At 35.6% G+C, this 20860-nt stretch overlaps 1 protein-coding gene across 1 annotated transcript in view; it reads left to right on the forward strand.

The window, feature by feature from the left end:
* The window catches only part of Vps36 (vacuolar protein sorting 36), a 211821-nt gene that overhangs the window by 123797 nt on the left and 67164 nt on the right, over nt 1-20860 (forward strand). Inside the window, exon 8 of the mRNA XM_090406161.1 lies at nt 10377-10511. Within this exon, the coding sequence (XP_090262287.1) occupies nt 10377-10511 (135 nt within the window). The remainder of the gene's footprint in view (nt 1-10376; nt 10512-20860) is intronic.

The raw sequence follows: 20860 nt of genomic DNA on the forward strand, positions 1-20860 counted from the left end.
TAATGCATAACTAACGTATAAACTTGTCTATGAGAATATGATTAAAGAAGTGTCACTGGTAAGTCTTTAAATTATCGATTTTGGATGAACCCGATGAGGTCTTCAGTCTGTGAAGGAGCAATTGTGTAACCTGCTTCTTGTAAACTGTTTTCCTGTTTTTTACAGTTTATTTCCATTATTTGAATTTCATGCCTATCATTCTTGATTTGGAAGCTGGTTATTTTCTTTTCATGTAGGTGATAACTGTACTGAGAAAACTTTGAATCAGTAAAGTTTATTATATATTTTTAAATTGTATCTTTTGCTTTCTCTTTATTAGCATGAGTTAGTTCATAATCCATAGACTATTCTGAGCCTGAAGAGTTTTCATTTGAGGATCCACAGCGTTCTCCATCTTTACATTTGTTATTACTTCTTTTTCTTTTAGATGTAGTTCCTTTTTTTAATTTTTTTTTATTAATGATTTATTAATTCATCTTTCCTGTTTGATGATAGTCTCTGCCTATTAAGTTCTTTCAGTTGTCTTACTTGCTTTTCTGTTTCTTCTTCAGTTTCTCCTTGTAGAACAGTTGGATATTTTTGCATTTCATTTTGTACCTGTCAGTTGTTATATTAGGTTCATTATTGGTAATTTCAACTGATGTTGATCAGTATTTCATTGGGAAAGTTGCTCCTGAAGATCTGGAATTTTGGGGCTAATTTCTTGTTGTTTTGGTTGCGCACCTTTTTGTGATTTTACCAAGTGTAGTTTGTTCAAAACTGGTGTCTTTACTAGATTGAAGATCCAGGAAGTATTCATAATGTCCCTCTGATATATATATATGGTGTTCTAATTGACTCTACCAGTGCTCCCATTCTTTCTGCGAAAGTTCTAAAAGGACACCACGTTAACAGGAGTTAACGCAGCATTCAGAATTTTCACATTTCTGACAGGGTTTGGGACACTGATTAGCGATTTAGATTTGGGGCAGTTACCACCAAGTGTGTATGAACCACAATGCAGGCATTGCCGTTCTACTCTGGGATAGTTTACCATAATTCGGGTTGTACCGATGTTGGCAAAATTTGGTACGGGCATCTTCATATCCATTATGAAGGTGACATCAACAGAAAACCAATTTGGTTCTTCACCTGATAAACCCTTCCATATATTACTAATCTTACATCATTTCACAAATGTCTGAATAAGAATTTCATTACTGTTCTCTATGTATTCCATCGGGAAATCTTTTGATTTTTACAGTTTTTACCTGGCTCCCAACCATTACAGGAATAACTGTGCTGCCTTTGAAAGTAAAACTCTGTAATAGTTTGTCCCTTGTTTCCACATCTTTAACTACAATTAAATATTTCAATCTGCCGTAAAGGGTGAAAGAATAAATCTTGTTTGCACCGACTATCTCTTTTAGAACCTTACTTACCCGTCTTGCTTCTTCACATCCCGGAATTTCAGTTCCTAGAGTTTGTACCCTTGGAAGAATTGGTATCATTATCTCAAGTGGAAAAAAGACTTTAATCTCTGCGTTTGATTATAAGCAAAAAAAAAAAAAAAAAAACCTTTCAGTCATAAGACTGAGAATTAAAAAATCCCTTGATACAGAAATAATTCTACACCACCAGTAAATGCTTTATTTGAGCTACTATAAAATGGTGACCTTGATATCACTAAACTGCACTACCAGCAATCTTAATATTTATTAAAAAAAAAAAAAAAAAAAAAAAACAGAGTGGGAACAAAACCACCATTAGCACCAGTAAAATAAAATCAAAGTGAAAAACAAACAAAAGAAAACCAAAGTACTTATCTTGCTGAAAAACCGAGATCTTGTCAGTGGGAGCCAGACCCAGAGGTGATGCTAAGGTTGAAGTAATGCAGGAGTCATATTTTCATATATGAGTAGCCAAAAGGTGACACACCTTATTATTAAAATACTCTGAATTAGAGAAAGTTGTTGGAAGTTTTTTCACTTGATTATACTATAAATTTAAGATACCAAGAAATTATATACTTCATTTAATCCTTTATCCAAGTGTAAGCAAACAAGTTTGCGCCTGAAGTATTTTCAGAACTGGGGAAACTTGTATAAAGAAGCTAATGACTTCACATCACTTGCCTCAGTATCCTATAATGCAAAGCACATCTCCTTGCAGACATGTATAATGTATGCATTATGGGTATAACCAGGTGGAAAAACTTTCAACAACTTTCTCTAATCCAGAGTATTTTAATAATAAGGTGTTTCATATACGAGTAGCCTTTTGGCTACTCTTATATGAAAATATGACTTCTGCATTACTTCAACCTTAGCATCACCTCTGAATGTGGTTCCCACTGATGAGTCCTCAATAAAGGTTGAAACCAGTCTGGGTAGTGATCCTTCACATAATACATAGCATTGTACATGTCCCCAAGAAGATGTGCTTTGCATTATGTGATACTAAGGCAAGTGATGTCAGAAGACCATAGAAAATAAATATCAAGAAGGTGGCAAGATATTCTGGAGGTTGTTGAAGAAGCTCAGAAATGGATGAAAGGGTGCTGTAAAAGGAATTAGAGATGATAAAGGTGACATGAAAACTGGAGAAAAAGATATCTTTTAAAGTATGGAGTAATTACTTCGAAAAATTCCTAAATGAAACAAGCAGTGATATCACAGTGCTAAAAAAACACTCAACAGGGATGCAGTAAGGAATACATATCCATACTTGAAGTAGAAAAAGCCATCAAAGGCCTGAAATGTGGAAAGGCAGCAGGAGTAGATGATATTCAACCAGAAATACCCAAGTATGGAGGTATCAAAGTCTCGCAATGGCTGCACTGCATAGTTCAAAAGGCCTGGACAGAGGGACGAATTCCAGATGATTTGAGTAGAGCTCTCATAGTACCCGTATATAAAAAGGGAAATAAAACTGAATGTGAGCATTACAGAGGTATTTCCCTACTGAGTGTTCCGGGCAAGATTTATGCCAGTATACTTGAGGAATGGTTGAGAAGGATTGTGGAAGAAAAGCTTGGTGAAGAATAAGCTGGATTCAGGCCAAATAGAGGCTGTCAGGATCAGATCTTCACTTTACAACAAATAGTTGAGAAAGCATGGGAATATAAGAAAGATCTGTATTTAAGCTTTGTCGATCTGCAAAAGGCATATGACAAGGTGCCAAGAGAGAAGCTATTCAATATGGTACAGTTATATGGTTTCAATGGAAAATTATATCAAACAATACTTTATTTGACAATACTAAATATTGACTAAATATTGATGAAAAATTTGACAATACTTTATTAAACAATACTAAGTCTTTATTTGAGTTGTAAGTCAGCAGTTAGAATTGAAGGAAGTATAGGAAGATGGTTTAATATTAAATCTGGTGTGAGACAAGGATGTACATTATCATCTCTGTTATTCATTATCTATATGGATCACATTATGAAGGAATGTGGTATTAAACCTGATATCAAAATTGGAGATGTTAATCTCAGCTCTTTGCTTTATGCAGATGTTGTTATAATTCTAAATAAATCCACTAGAAGTCTGCAAGATTCCCTGACTAAATTGAATAGCTGTTTTAATAGATATGGTATGAAGAGCAGCAATAACAAGACAAAGACAATGAAAATAGGCAGAAGCACTGAAAATATCAACTGCATTTTGAGTGGAGAAACTATAGAACAAATAAAACATTTCAGCTACTTAGGCACAATTTTTAGTGAAGATGGTAAATTAAATATGGAAAGGGACAACAGAATCAACAAAGCTGGCATGGTAGGAAGTCAACTGAATAAATGTATGTGGAATAAGAGGAAATTAGTCTAAACACTAAATTAGCTGTATACAAGATGGTGTTCAAACCAATTTTAACTTATGGATCTGAGAGTTTGGTCAGAAGTAAAACACTTGGCCAAAGACATAAGAGTCCTGAGAAAGATTAGTGGCATGAACAGATGCCATCAATGGCAATATCATATTGAAACGAGGATATTAGGAAAGAACTTGACATTGTCAGCATCCAGAAATGCATTAGCAGAGCTAATCTCAGATAGTATGGTCACTTAAACAGAATGGGAGAGGAAAGATTATCAAAACACGTGTTCTCTGCCAGGTTGGGGAAAAAGACCTCGAGCAAGACTGAGATATAGGTGGATTGATACGGTACAAAGTGCCTTAGACGACAGAAATATAAGATCTGATATTGTTGGAGTCTTAACAGGTAACAGACTGATTTTGAGGAAAATTGTAGATAGGAAGTTAGTAAAGATGTAAATTTTTCATGTAGTACTATCATATTCTGTACACTCCTTGAGGGTGCATGGCAGGAATTTGATGATGATGATATTTACGTTAATTAATTATTAATTTCTTGTGGCCATGTATCTCTTTTAATCTTTTGCTATTCTTTAAGGAGTATTACAAAGAACATCAATAAATAATAGGATATTTACTAACTGGCTAATATTTTGCTGGATTTTTAACCTACGTTTTCAGAGCACAGCTACTTATCAAAATACAAGCAACAATACAGATATTAAACAAATCACAAATTGTAAAAGACAATAGGCCTGAAGTACTAACTAGTTGATCTCTAACATTGTATAAATAGAAATTTTACAGTTGTTTTTTTGGAATTGATATTAAAATGAATCTCTCTCAAATTTTAGGCAAATTAATGTTGCAATACTTACTGTTTTGATGTTAGAAGAGGGCCCGTTTCATTGCTTTTGCTGGTGGAAGAAATTTGCCTCTCCAACTTGTAATAGCTTCTATGTAGCATGTTAGTTTTATATTGCAGGTTTACTTCATTACCTTTGTGTAAATTTTCCTGGCATTCCATCATAAGAAATAACATAAAAATTATGTCTCTGTGATTCTCCCACAAAAAACAATTTCAAAAAATATAAGAAATATGACAAAAAATTGCAAAAATAAAAAAAATGTAAAAAAAATGCACAAATCTCCATGTTAAAAAAAACTTCCATGTGGATACCCCAACTTACAAGCACTGACATGTTTCGCATGGTCTCCATTCATACACGACTTTTAGTCTACAAACCTTGCGACTGTTTAATGTATGTTCTTGATAAAAATTTTATCACATAAAAAATAATAATGTCGTCCAAAAGAAGCAAGTCCGATTCTTCTACAGCTAGCAAGAAAAGAAAATCATTGACTTTGGAAACAAAACTCATCATTATTAAGGATTTTGAAGGCAGAATGAAAATTTGTGAGCTATCAAATAAGTTTGATCTACAGGAATCCACAGTAAGAATAATCATGACAAATAAAGAAAGAATTCTTGCTGCTGCTGTGAAAAATGCCCAATCATTGAATTCAAGCATAATTCATAAACATCATGGGATTATTGGTGAAATGGAAACAATGCTTAAATTATGGTGTGATAATCAAGTGAGAGTAAAAAATTGTCCAGTTGATCAAACAACAATATGTAGCCAAGCCAAGCTGATTATTGAGAGGCTAAAAGTAGAAGCTGGAGAAGTAGCCAAAGAAGAAAATTTCATGGCCAGTAATGGTTGGTTCAACCAATTTAAAAATCGCTGTAACTGGCACAGCATCGCAGAGAGTGGCGAGGTGGAAAGCGCTGATAAAGAGGCTTCGTGTGCTTTTCCTGAGACACTTAAGGCTATCATCGAGGAAGGTAACTATAGCAGTCAAACCATATTTAATGTAGACGAGACCAGCTTGTTCTGGAAAAAGATGCCTAAGAGAACTTTCATCGCACGTGAAGAAAAAATGCTTCCTGGCTTTAAGGCTTCCAAAGACCGGTTGACAGTAATGCTTGGTGGAAATGCAGCTGGTGATTGCAAGTTAAAACCTCTCTTAATTTATTGCTCCGAAAATCCAAGAGCTCTGAAAAAAAAAATCTAAAGCTGGCTTGCCAGTGATTTGGAAGTCAAATTCTAAAGCTTGGATGACAGCTTCTATTTTTGAAGACTGGTTTGGTCACCACTTCATACCTGAAGTTGAATGTTATTGCCAGTTAAAAAAAATTCCGTTTAAAGTTATGCTCATTATTGATAATGCACCTGGTCACCCTCCTGCAACTTTAAATGATTTTGATCCACGTTTAAAAGTTGTTTTCTTTCCTCCAAATACAACCAGCTTACTTCAACCGATGGACCAAGGAGTTATCAAAACATTCAAAGCGTACTACATAACGGTGTTCGTTTGCAAGTCTGAATGAAGCTATGAGGCAAAATGAGCACCTGTCTGTTAAAGAGTTTTGGAAACAGTTTAATATTTTAGATGCTGTAAGGATTATTGGAGATTCATGGGATGAAATTTCCCAAAACACCTTGAATGGTGTCTGGAAAAAACTTTGTCCATCCTTTTTTAAATGCAAAACGGAAATGTTGCCAGAAACTGATCAAATTGCTGAGGCAATAGAAGAAGTTGTCAACCTTGCCAGGCAATTAGATTTAGAAGTCAACAGTGAAGATGTCAGCAAGCTGTTAGACACATAACAAGGAGCTTACAATCGACGAGCTCATAGCAATGCATGAGCAAAGTGCTACTGAAGAGATCAAAACCTCAGATCCAGTTCTACCAGAAAAGCACATCACAATTGCAAAATTAATAGAAGGTCTCAACTTAATTAAGAAAGGTTTACAGATTTTGGAGGACATGGATTCTAACAAGGAACGAATTGTAGCCACAAGGCAAGGAATAAAAAAATCATTGGCTTGCTATGAAGAAATTTTGCATGACAAGAAAAAGACATTATGCTGTCAGACGAATCTATTAGATTTTATGAAACCATCGACATTGAAATAACTTTCTTTTTTTTTATGTACAAAAAACTACAATTATGTTTATATTTCTTAAAGAATATAGGTGTTTTTTGGGAAAAAATATAGGTGTTAATTGGGACCTTTGGTCCCAATTAACTAATATTTTGTATGTTTGTATATATAAATTACATGCAAAATTATACCCTAAGTTATGCGAATTTGACTTACGCACTTTTTGTTGGTCCCACCTACCATGTAACTTCGGGGTATCATTGTGTATATATATATATATATGTGTGTGTGTGTGTAGTTTTTGTATTTTAATACAAAAACATAGCACATTAGTGCTCTGTCAAAAATGGAAACCCTGCTCTAGAGACCAAACATGGAACTTTTTCAAGCCACTTTAGGCCTACAATAATCTGGGTGGTTGTCTCATACCAGGTGATGAAATTCATCACCACACCTAAAGAAAATCACATGCCCACAGTGGGATTCAAACCTGCAAACCTGTTCATTGAAGAATGGATATGCTAACCACTTGGCCAGCCAGGCTGGCTAACCAACATCAATAGTGTGTATTACCACTTAAGACATTCAAACCTGATCTGTTTCATCACTGAACCTCAGCTGACATCCAGTACTACTGCAGTTCACATAACTTTCTCCAGTATATCAAGCATGATTCCTTTTGTAAGAAGGGTAGGACATGTGCTTTTGTGAGTTCTGATATCTCATGCCATAGGAAGATATCAGACTTGGAATTTCCTTTAATCTGCTTTGGCCCAAGATTTATTTCCTTGCCTCATTTTGTTGTCTTCATTTCCTGCCTTTACCACTCTCCTAATTCTTATTATACTACCTTTATGATTATCTGTCTCTGAAAGTTGATTATGTACATTCTAATCACCCAGTCAGATAATCATTCTCGGAGATTTCATCATACACAATTCTTACTAATTTCCCCTTCTAACTTCACAATCCAAGCTGAAAGAGAAGCTGAATTATTTGCTAAGTCCTCCCCGGATAGTATCTCTCCAGATGTGTTATGAGTTTGTGCTTCGAAATTAACACACATCTTCACCAACTTTACAAGCTGTTCTATTCATGTGGCATCTATCCATCAGCATGGACATGAGGTTTTATCCAGCTTGCTTGCTTTTTTTTTTTTTTTTGACTGAGATAAGTCCACCATTAAACTACTGCTCCATTGCCCTCACCTCGGTATTTGGAGAGGCTAGAGTCATTAGCTGGAGCCATGTGGCCTTGACTTTGGGGATAGCAAAATGTGGAAATTGCAGTATGTGTGAAACTACAAGACAGATGATTATGATACACTTAAGGGGTAGCTTGAAGCAGTACCATGGCATATAAAGATCTTCAAGGGAAGGATGTCCACAGTACATGGAGTATATGGAGGAAGCAATATCACACTGTATACCCAAGGTCAGGAGGATAAATTGGGTAGGAGTTAGATGGATAAGTAGTATCATTAAGCATTGGCTACAAACAAAGAAAATGTTGGAGGGTATATAAGAAAAAAGGTAACCATTTAACTCATGAACAATACAAGGATTAGGCTCAAAAGAAAAGAGACCAGCATGGTAAGGAAGACACAATCATATTATGAGAGGAAATTAGCTGAACAGGCAAAAGAAAATCCCAAAGAGGTTTTTGTTGTGGCAAGCAGGAGAAAGAATGGGTATGGAAGGATTACTTTAATGAGTGCAGATGGTAGGTAATGGAGGCAGATGAAATTCTTGAGTTACTGATCATTTTGCAAGGGTATATCATCCAAGTGAAGATATTATTATGACAGAGGTTATAAGGACTGAAGTGGGAACAGAAGTTGAAGAATTGGAAGTACTTAGTATATTGCAGAATCTGAATGCAAATACAGCTGTGGGGTTGGATGGGATATTGGCTCTGGTTTTATTTGAAAATGTGCTGGGGAACTACTGATGCTTTGACTAGATTGTTTAATTTAAGTGTTGACTCTGGAAAGCTCCCAAGAGAGTGGAAGGAGGGCAAATTAATTCCTTTGCATAAAAGAGAATCTAAGTCTATGGGAGCAAATTATAGACCATGTCAGGAGTGGGGGTACAAGTGCTGGAAGAGTTAGTCAAAAAGAGAATTCAGGAATAGGTAGATAAGAATATGATAGATACTCTAAGATGAGTAGCATGGCTTTGTGAAGGGTCATTCATGCTATCTTAGTAATCTGCTAGCTTTTTATAATAGAGTGACAGCTGAGTTAGATAAAGGGAATGGTTACACCCCATAAGTTCAAGTTTGTTATGCAAACTTCATCTTATGGGATGGATATGAAACTGGTGATATGGATAAAATAGTGGCTGATGGACAGATACCAAAAAGTAGTATGTATGGAGGAGCAGAATCCAGAAAGCATGTGACTAGTGGTAAGCTGCAAGGCTCAGTGCTTCTTTGCATCATCATCAGTGAACAGTTGAACAAGTGATCTAAGGACTGTTCCCTGGGAGTCACCTTCCCATATACTACTTTCTGATACCTGTCCATCAGCCACAGATTTATCTAGGTAAATAGCTTATATTCCAATCCCATATCCTCTAGTTTATGCAACTGCCTTTCATGTGGTATCCTGTCTGATGCCTTAGCAATGTCCAACAGTATCAGTAAATTCATCATATATTTGATGAACTTATTATACACATATATTAAATGTTTTATTTTTCTTTATATTATTTAACATTTACGTTTCATGATGAGTATCTCATCACTTCATCAGAGTGAATGCACAAAGAACAGACAGTTATATGAAGCAAGAATGGAATGACAACAGATGTTACACAATGCTCTTGTTCTTTGTAGTGCTTTATAGTCAGTGACATAATACTAATAGGAACCCATGGGGGAATTGTAAATATAGTCATCAATACAACAATAAACTAACTTAGCTAATCACTAAAGAAGTGCATAGGTTATTACAAAAACGTGCAAAGAATATTTCAGTAAATTACAAGTAAGATAAAATTAAAAACAAAATTATACTATGTCCATAAAAATTGCATTTATAGTACATGCAATTACAAGATTCTTTGCATAAAGTGAATATGAAAACATGTGTGGGTGAGTGAGTAAAAAAGAATGAATAAATCAACCAATGAATACATGTGGAGTATAAATATATATATAATTTTGCTTATGAATTGCATATACATATTAGCAGGAGTTCCAAGTTGCTGTTTCCTATAATTTTCAAAATATAAATTAACAGCATTTTTACTGGCCTCAGAGCTTTAGTTTCTTCAGCAATGATACTAAGAACTACTTAGTGTGATAAATTACTAGCTACTGCTTGTGTGTTGGATTTGCAATTGATGGTGACCTATTAGTTATTATATGCAATAACATATGTTTGGGTAATGACCATCCCTGATATTACAACAGACTTGTTTCTGATTATTTATTATTATTTTTTAAATTTATCGTCCCCCCCCCCCCCCCCGCTGAATGCCGGAATTTTTTTTTCAGGCAACTGCATTCAGCATATTTAAATTAAAGTGATAAGTTGATTATTTTTTAAAAAAAGGCTGTATTTAAAGTATGCAACAATTGCTTAATGGGAAGTTAATGCAATTTCCATTTTCAGACAGTACAGTTTAAGGCACACTTGCTGAGTCTTGGAATTAGTGACCCGGTTACAAAAGAAACTCATGGATCTGGGAATGCATACCACTCTGAGCTTGCAAAGCAATTAGCAGAAGTTTTAGAGCAACCACTAAAAGTAAGTAATTCAGTTCCAGTAATCCAACTACATCTAGGATGGCAATTTGCTGTTCTGATAATTGAAGGATCAGATAATTGAAGTATAATTAAGTGGTGCTTTACCAGAAGGGTAGTTAAATGGTAGATTACTGTACTTGAAATTTTTGGTTTTGCATTCAATTCTTTTTAACATGATGAAATAACATGACAGTTTATTGATTATCGACTTTTATACATGAATATTGATCATATGTGAACCTTTCAAAAAAAAACATTACTCTGTTAGCAATAATTGCTGAGATTTCAATTATACGAGATTGGTCTGAAAAGTTCTCGGCCTCGACCATAGATGACAACACTATCGGCAAAATTATTTTTTCTAAGTTGGTACATCTATCATAAGTATTCATGAAATTGCAAGTCATTCTATCAAGTAGTTTGTTTTATGCAGCTGTCAAAAGCAAAGGTGTTGTCTGTATCCCTATTCATCATCAAATTCCTGACATGTACCCTCAAGCAGTGTACAGGATATGATAGTACTACATGAAAAATTTACATCTTTACTAACTTCCTATCTACAATTTTCCTCCAGATCAGTCTGTTACTTGTCAAGACTCCAATGTTATCAGATCTTATATTTCTGTCGTCTAAGGCACTTTGTACCGTATCTATCCACCCATATCTTGGTCTTCCTCTGAGTCGTTTTCCTGCCAACCTGGCATAGAGAACTTGTTTTGCCAATCTTTCCTCGCCGTTTCTGTTTAAATGACCATACCACCTGAGATTAGCTCTGCTAATGCATTCCTGGATGCTGACAATGTCAAGTTCTTTCCTAATACCCTTGTTTTTAATATGATATTGCCATTGATGCCATCTGTTCATGCCACTAATCTTTCTCAGGATTCTCATATCTGTGATCTCTAGTCTTTGGTCAAGTGTTTTACTTCTGACACAGCTCTCAGATCCATAAATTAAAACTGGATTGAACACTGTCTTGTATACAGCTAATTTAGTGTTCAGACTAATTTCTCTCTTATTCCATATGAATTTATTCAATTGACTTCCTACCATACCAGCTTTGTTGATTCTGTTTTCTATTTCCATACTTAATTTACCATCTTCACTAAAAATTGTGCCTAAGTAACTGAAATGTTTAACTTGTTCCACAGGTTCTCCATTCACAACGCAGTTGACATTTTCAACGATTCTGCCTATTTTCATTGTCTTTGTCTTTTTATTGCTGACCTTCATACCATATCTATTACAACAGTTATTCATTTTAGTCAGAGAATCTTGCAGACTTGTAGCAGATTTATTTAGAAGTATAACATCATCTGCATAAAGCAAAGAGCAGACATTAACACCTCCAGTTTTGATATCAGGTTTAATACTACTTTCCTTCATAATGTGATCCATATAGATAATGAATAACAGAGGGGATAATGTACATCCTTATCTGACACCAGATTTAACATTAAACCAGCTTCCTCTACTTCCTTCAATTCTAACTGCTGACTTACAACTCAAATAAAGACTAAATATTGCTTTATATAATGTATATACCCATTGACATCATATAACTGTATCGTATTGAATATCTTCTCTCTTGGCATCTTATCATATGCCTTTTCTTAAAAAAACTTAAATAGAGATCTTTGTTATATTCCCATGATTTGTCCACTATTTGTCGTAAAGTGAAGATCTGATCCTGACAGCCTCTATTTGGCCTGAATCCAGCTTGTTCTTCACCAAGCTTTTCTTCTACAATTCTTCTCAACCGTTTCTCAAGTATACTTGCATAGATCTTGCCAGGAACACTCAGTAGGGAAATACCTCTGTAATTCTCACATTCAGTTTTATTTCCCTTTTTATATATGGGTACTATGAGAGCTCTACTTCAATCATCGTGAATTCGTCCCTCTGTCCAGGACTTCTGAACTATACAGTGCAGCCACTGCAAGACTTATACCACCATACTTCAGCATTTTTTGAATATCATCTACTCCTGCTGCCTTCCACATTTTAAGCCTTTGATGGTTTTTTCTACTTCAAGTGTGGATATATATTCTGACTGTATGCCTGTTGAGTGTCTTTTACCAATGTGCTATCACTGCTTGTTTTATTTAGCAATTTTTCGAAGTAAATACTCCATACTTCAAGGATATCTTTTTCTCCCATTTTCATGTCACCTTTATCATCTCTAACTCCTTTTACAGTACTCTTTCCTCCGTTTCTAAGCTTCTTCAACAACCTCCAAAATATTTTGCTACATTCTTGATATTTATTTTCTATGTTCTTGCCAAAGTCCTCCCATGATTTTTGTTTAGTTAGTTTTACACACTGTTTAACATTCTTGCAGTTGTCTCTGTATTCTCTAAGAGCACAAGCTGACTTATTTGCCAGGAACTTTTGATATCTTTCTTCTTTTCCTTCACTGCCTCTTTAACTTCCTGTGTCCAACATGGAGTTCTGATTTTTCTATCCTTGCAGACAACCTCACCACATGCCTCTCTGGCTGAATCAATCAAGGTTTTCTTCAAGGCTTGCCACTGAATCTCTAAAGTTTGGTTCCTGTTCTCAAACTCTTTCATTTTTTTCTTCAATAATCTTTGTGTATTTTAGTCTACAGTTCACATCTGAGAGCTGCTCAACTTTTATTCGCTTTAAAACTTTCTTACATGTTATTCTTTTCAATATGAAATTCAATTTTATCCTGCTCAAGACTAAATAGTGATCACTTCCAATTTCAAATCCTCTGTACACTCTGGTGTCCTGCACAAGGGAGAAAACATCACTATCAACAATAACATAGTCAATGAGACTTTTCTTATTTCTTCTCTCCATGTGAATTTGTGCACATTTTTTATGTTGGGACATGGTGTTAGTAATAACCAGTCCATGTCCTGAGCAGAAATCAACAAATATTTGCCATTATTATTAGCTTTGCTCTTTTCTCCAAATTTTCCCAATATATTTTTGTATGTCTGACAATCATTTCCCACCTCTGCTATTTAGATCCCCAACAAGGACCAACTTTTCCTTTTTCAACGTGTCAGATGCTTCCTCTAAATCCTCAAAAAATTCCTCCACTTCTACCTTAGTAGAACCTTCTGTGGGACCATAGGCACAAATAAATCTCATTGTCCAGTTCCCCATTCTGATATTTGCCCACATCACTCTACTTGAGACTGCCTGCCATTCAAGAAGATTAGCTTCATATTTAGTGTTGAATACAATGACTACTCCTTCTTTTCCTTGATTGTCATTGCCTGAATATAACATTTTGTATTTATGGCTCAGAAAGATCTCACCAGTTTTTGTCTTTTTTGTTTCAGTAACCCCTATTATGTCGATCTTGTACTTCTCTAATTTCTCAGCTAGCTCCATTTCTTTGCCATTCAGGCTTCTTATGTTGATAGTACCAATCTTTAACTTTGGTGATGTTGAGTTGGGGCGTGTTTTCAGATTTGTTCCAGTAGCTGACTTTTTGCTGTTCACCCTGGTTCCCCTGGTGAAAACAACGGCGGCCTTGTTTAACTGGCTGACGCCCCAGCCGGCATGAAATTTTGTCATGTTGTACCATCATTTTGTAATTTGGTTTAAGCCAATAAGAATTGCAATTTGGTCGGCTAAATCCCAAATTGGTAGCACATCCTCGTTCGTTCAGTATCCAGGTAGATACCTAACATGGTGCACCACGTGAAGGTGAGGGTTGGACTTTAGGTCAGAAGCCCTGGTCGGTTCTCCACATTCGTTTAATGGCTATGTAGAGTTCTCCTCTCAGTTATGCAACTTTGACCCTTAAGCATCCGATAACAAGACAAAGGCAATGAAAACAGTTGAAAATATCAACTGCATTGTGAATGGAGAACCTATAGAACAAGTAAAACATTTCAGCTACCTGCACAATTTTTAATGAAGATGGTAAATTAAATATGGAAATGGACAACAGAATCAACAAAGCTGGTGTGGTAGGAAGTCAGCTGAATAAATTTATATGGAATTAGAGAGAAATTAGTCAAACCACTAAATTAACTGTATATAAGACAGTGTTCAAACAAATTTTAACTTATGGATCTGAGCAAGATTAGTGCCATGAACAGATGACATGAATGGCAATATCATATTAAAAACGAGGATATTAGGAAAGAACTTGACATTGTCAGCATCCAGAAATGCATAAGCAGAGCTAATCTCAGATCGTATGGTCACTTAAACAGAATGGGAGAGGAAAGATTATCAAAACACGTGTTCTCTGCCAGGTTGGCAGGAAAAAGACCCAGAGGAAAACCAAGATATAGGTGGATTGATACAGTAAAAAGTGCCTTAGACGACAGAAATATAAAATCTGATAATATTGGAGTCTTGATAGGTGACAGGCTGATTTGGAGGAAAATTGTAGATAGGAAGTTAGTAATGATGTAAATTTTTCATGTAGTACTATTATATTCTGTACACCCCTTGAGGGTATTATACCAGGAATTTGATGATAATGATGACCTCTTATGCAGTTGAACAAAAGCAGTCAGAAATTTCCAGAAAATGTATTATTGAATATATTTTTAAAGGAGAATAAAGTATTATTTGGTATTAATTTATAGAAATAGGAGTTAAATATGATATTCATAAGTAATCAAGATGCATATTAATTTCATGATAAGTTGTTAAGCAAACTGTGTAGTATGTAAAGGTGTTTATTTGTCCAGTAGAAACCACATGAAATGTGCTCTGTAGTTGAAAAAATAAGAGGGGGGAGTCTTAATCTTTCTTTAATAGCTGATAGAATTGTGTATGTTCTGAACATGCTCCCTAGTCATTTAAAATTTTTTATTGTATAAGAGATAAAGCAGCAGTGCTTACAATCAGCCTACTTCATTAGCTTGGAAAAAATATGTTAAAATATTCCTTCATCTTGTAATGACACATTTTGGTATGGATGGAGTAATTCAAAACATAGTGTCATGCTATTCAAGCTATGAGCTTAGCCAGTCTTCCACACAATGATTGGATAATAGGCCTGTGGGGTTTCAGAGTCAGTTATACTTATTTCTTATTAAATCTTTTAGTCCTTTTCAATTAATTTTTTTTATTTGTTATTATGAAATACAGAGGTTGATCAGTTAACGAACATAATCCGTTCAAAGACGATGTTTGCTACCTGAATCGTTAACCGATCATCGATTTACCAAAGAAATTATATAAATAAATAATTATATAATTTCTTACTACGTTTATTTATAATAACAATAATACATACATACACAGTCTTGCATTTTCATCAGTCGTGTTTTTTTTTTTTCCGTTTGTGGGGCGTTAAAGAATCTGTCCAATGTCAATTGCTTTTCTCTCTTCTTCAGGATTTTTTGGAAGTGATTAATTGCATTGTCGTTGTAGAGATCCCGAAGCATATTGACCTCAACCAGTTTGGGTGCCATTCTTCTGTTCTTCTGTCATCAGATCATTTTCATGTTCCATTATGAGCTCTTCAATGTCAACTTCATTCACCTCCAATTCCAGATCTCTAGCAGTTTTCACAATTTCATCCATAATTTCAGGGACATCATCTCCATCTCCCTGAATGCAGGATGGACACAGCTTTCGCCAAGCAGAATTCAACTGTCATTGAGTGACTTCTGACCACGCTTTTTGAATGAGCCAGATAGCTTCAAGAATATCAAATTTTTCTTTCCAAAACGTTTTTAATGTCATCGTTGAGGAGAACTGGCATGCTTCAAAACACTGACGAAACAGCACGCTGGTGTACAATTTCTTGAAACCTGCAATAACCTCCTGATCGATTGGCTGAATCAATGAAGTAGTATTTGGAGGCAGAAACTGAACTCAGCCAGGGAAATTCTTCCAGCAAATTATCTTCAAGGTGTTTTGGGTGTCCTGGTGCATTGTCCAATAGCAACAGTGCTTTCAATGGCAATTCATTGATCTGAAGGTAATCCTTGATACTTGGGGCACAAACTTTAAACAGCCATTCTTTGGAAAAAAACCTGCCTGACCCATGCCCTTTCATTCGATCTCCACATCACTGGCAGTCTTTCTTTAATTATGGAATTTTTGTTGAATGCTCTAGGGGTCTCAGAGTGATAGACAAGAAGCGGTTTAAGCTTCATATCACCACTAGCGTTAGCTCCCAAAAGTAACGTCAAATGGTCTTTCATGGGTTTATGCCCAGGAATATTTTTCTCATCTTTCGTGATGTAGGTATGGTTCAGCATGCGCTTCCTAAATAAACCAGTTTCATCGCAATTGAAAATTTGTTGTGGACAATATCCTTTTTTAATGAATTCTTGAAATTTGAGACAGAACTTCTCAGCTTCTTCTTTATCTGCACTAGCAGACTCACCGTGCATTACCACATGTTTAATGCCAGATCTCCTTCTAAACTTTGCAGACCATCCAGTGGTGGCCTTGAATTCTATCTCCTCATGTGACGAATGTGGAGTATGTTCTTCTCTTGAATGATAGTTATACTAGTTACATCTCTTTTCATTTCCCTTTCTTTTATCCAAACTAAAAGCAATCTCTCCATTTTTTCATGAATGGCACATCTTTGTTTCTCAGATGTGATTTTTGTTACTCCTTTAGCTGCTTGAGTCTTCTTGATTATATCTTTCTTAGCTAAGATTGTGCCTACTGTAGACCTGTTCAAGCCATACTGCCTAGCAACATCAGACATCTTCTGTCCACTCTCTACCTTGGCTACTATCTCTTGCTTGGTTTCTATGGTGAGCACAGTTCTTGACACTCCACTCTTTTTAGGAACCATAATGTTATTAGTTTTTTTTTTTTTTTAAATAAAAAGTTCAGAAAAGCACTTACAAAAATTCAGAGAACAGAAATCAACTAGCTCACAAAAAGATTATGTATACAATTGTCAAAGTCTCGTTCCAGAAGCTGGATAGCTTCAAGAATATCAAATTTTTCTTTCCAAAACGTTTTTAATGTCATCGTTGAGGAGAACTGGCATGCAGTAAAATACAGTTCTACAAATCTTACACAGCGTCACTTCTTCTTGTGTTTGTTCTGTGAGGTGTTCGTTTTCCGAACATGTGTTTGTTGTCCGAACATAAAAATCTTTCACAAAAGTGTTTGTTGTCTGATTTGTTCACAGTCCGAACTGTTCGTTAACCGATCACCCACTGTACTGATAAAATATTTTATTTGGACAAATTGATTTAGCTATTAGTATATTTTACTTTAAGATTAGCCTGAATTTCTCAAGGCTAAGAAATTCAGACTAATCTTCTGGTAATACAGGGTGTTTCAAAAGGAGGAGGGGAGTATATAACTTTGAATGACAATGGAAGGTAAATAGCAATAGATATACAATTTTTATTACTGTGCAAATGTGTAACACTTGAAGTTCCAACACAGACAGTTAAAGTTCGATATGACTTCCTCCAGTAATTCTGCAGACATTCCATCTATAATCAATTTCCTGGCATAACTTCAGCAGTGGCAGCAGTAATTCTAGAATGCAGCTCATCCGAATTGGCTGGTAGTAGTGGGGAAACACAGTGGCCATGCTACATGCACCCCCTACCAATTCATCTGCCTGGAAAATGAGTGTTGAGGTACGACTTTAAGTCTGTCCATCTTATTGGAAATGTAAGCATTAGTTATGGTCATCATTGTCTAATTGTGGTATTAAGTACCTTTGTAGCATGTCCAGATACACACCACCAGTAACGGTAGACTCCGAAAAAGTCAGAAAAAAAGGTGGGTCCATACACTTTCTTCTTGCTTATGGCACAAAAAAATGTTAGCCTTTAGGGTGATGTGAACATGTTGATTTTCACTTCCCCAAATTCTGTAGTTGTTGAGTGTTCACGTGCCCACTTATGGTTGAAAAGTGCATTCGTTACTGAAAACAATCATATCCAAAAAGTCCTCATTTTGTTCTATCCTACTGATCATTTTCATATACAGAAATCCTGGCATATCTTATCGTCTTTCTTCAAATGTTGTATAAGCATAAATCTGTTGGGTCTTAAATGTAGATGCTGTCATAAAACACACCACACAGTCATATGTGAAATTCCAATTTGATGAGATGCCTGTCTGGTTGACTTTCCAGGGCTTCTCTGGAAACTTTCCCGAACCTCTTCCACAACAGCTTTGGCAGCATGTGGCCTTCCTGTTGACCTTCGATGATGCACTGAACAGCCTGTTTCCACAAAATTCTTGTACCACGTGTAGATTGTGTGTCTACTAGGAGGTTCTTTGCTGTATTGCATATGGAAATTCCTCTGAATTTGTGTTGCAGACTTTGTTTCCTCAAACCAAAACACATAACGTGCTCACTCTGCACCATCGAAAGTCACCATTTTCAAATGGTGTGACATATCATGCCATCTAGTGTTGTCGTTTGGTAATAAAGTTACATGACCAAAAATTGATGTTTCACTAATTATGACACTCACTCAGCTTTTGTATGTCTTCTGAGTTATTCTCCTGCAAAATTCTATACAAACTGTATTATGTAATCTTAGGGCTGAGTAATTTGGCTTCTTATAAACTTGATTTTGTTAATGATAATGTGGTTCATTTCATCTCTGTAGTATTGCTATGCTTCTGCATAGCAGTATCTATCTGTATGCCTATGCTATCTGGCTGGTTATTTTGTTTTGTTGGAAAAAAACCATGCCACTTGTATGTCAGTTCTTAAAAACTTTCCCTGCATCCTAGATCAAGCACAGGTCTTCATGTTCAAAGAATTGCATCACTGACTTTCTCCATGGGGATACTAATATTATGATGAAAAACTCTTTTGTTATCAGAATACATAAATTCATACATTTATTTCATTACTGTTTTTGCCATTTTTACAGTATTTTCATACTACTTTGTTCGAGTGTTACATGTCTGCTGTAGACTATAAACAATAGATAGAATTGGGTGTGTGCCCATACATGGGTGCACATATTTCAACACGGTAAAGATCACTGGTGTGTTTTGTATGACTTTGAACATTTTGTGCTAGTTGGGACCAGGCATGTCCTTCCCTAATTTTGTCTGTGTCTAAGCTTAAAATGGTTTGTTATTGTGCAAGATCAATGGAGGATTTACATGAATAATTTAGTCTAACTAATGTACTTCAGTTAATCAAATGGTCAGATGTCTACTACTATACTCTGGCCATGATAAGTTCACTGTGTTCTAAAGAAGCATATTGGAACATAGTATTTCAACCATCAATGCCACAAAATAGTTTTAAACATCTTTCAAGTCTGACTTCTGTCTACTGAAACATGCAGCTAGGGTATATGGTGTTCCATGTCCATTTACAAATCCCAATTTCAGTTATTCAATGCTGAAGGCATATCTAGGATATGGTGAAACAGTATGAATCATCGTACTAATCTCATCGTGCCAGATGGTAACTACAGGCTGGTAACATGTTGGTATGGAATGTGTTTTCTTGACACAAATTATGTTCCTTAACACTAGTGATGGTGTCTATTTTAATATGATGTCTATTTGAATATGATGAGATATTTGTAACAGAAATCTTCTGAGGGTTCAGTCTAAAGCAGTGCTATAAGGTGATCAAGTGTTAGTGAGCTAGAATCTCATGGAACATCTTTGGTACATAATAAATACTGTACTCTGAGAAGTTGATGTTCTCTGGGCTAAAGGAAATTGTTTTGCTGTTAGGTGTACTTAATAAATTGCCACTCAATGTATGTTAGAAAAAAATAGTACTTCCAGGTAAAATCAATAGTTTATGCTGAAATATTTGCCAATGACTTCATTATAGTTATATTCATAATATTCCTCACGTTCCTGCAGAATTAATTTGTGCAAAGTTTATTTTCCACTTGGTTAGAGTATAATAAATTTAGTTTAATCCTTTATCCAAGTGTGAGCAAACAAAGTTTGCGCCTGAAAGTATCTTCAGGACTGGGTTAAGGTGATACAACACCAGGGCAACTCGTTGCAAAGGTGGAGCAAGCTACCAACACTCCTATCTTAGTATCTCCTATAATGCAAAACACATCTCCTTGCGGATATGTCTAATGTTATGCATTAAGGGAAGGGCCACTACCCAGACCGGTTTCGACCTTTATTGAGGTCTCTTCAGTGGGAGCCAGGCCCAAGTCGAGATATCAGGCAGAAGCATTAGCAGGTCATCTCCACCTATAGGAATTGCCAATTGGTGTGCCACCCTTTTTTAATAAATTACTCTGGATTTAGAGAAAGATGTTGAAAGTTTATTTTCCACTTGGTTAGAGTATAATAAATTTAGTTTAATCCTTTATCCAAGTGTGAGCAAACAAAGTTTGCGCCTGAAAGTATCTTCAGGACTGGGTTAAGGTGATACAACACCAGGGCAACTCGTTGCAAAGGTGG

Source organism: Typopeltis vanoorti, chromosome 16, assembly GCF_054136105.1.
Source record: "Typopeltis vanoorti isolate ZY-2024b chromosome 16, IOZ_Tvanoo_1.0, whole genome shotgun sequence".
Classification (NCBI taxonomy): domain Eukaryota; kingdom Metazoa; phylum Arthropoda; class Arachnida; order Uropygi; family Thelyphonidae; genus Typopeltis; species Typopeltis vanoorti.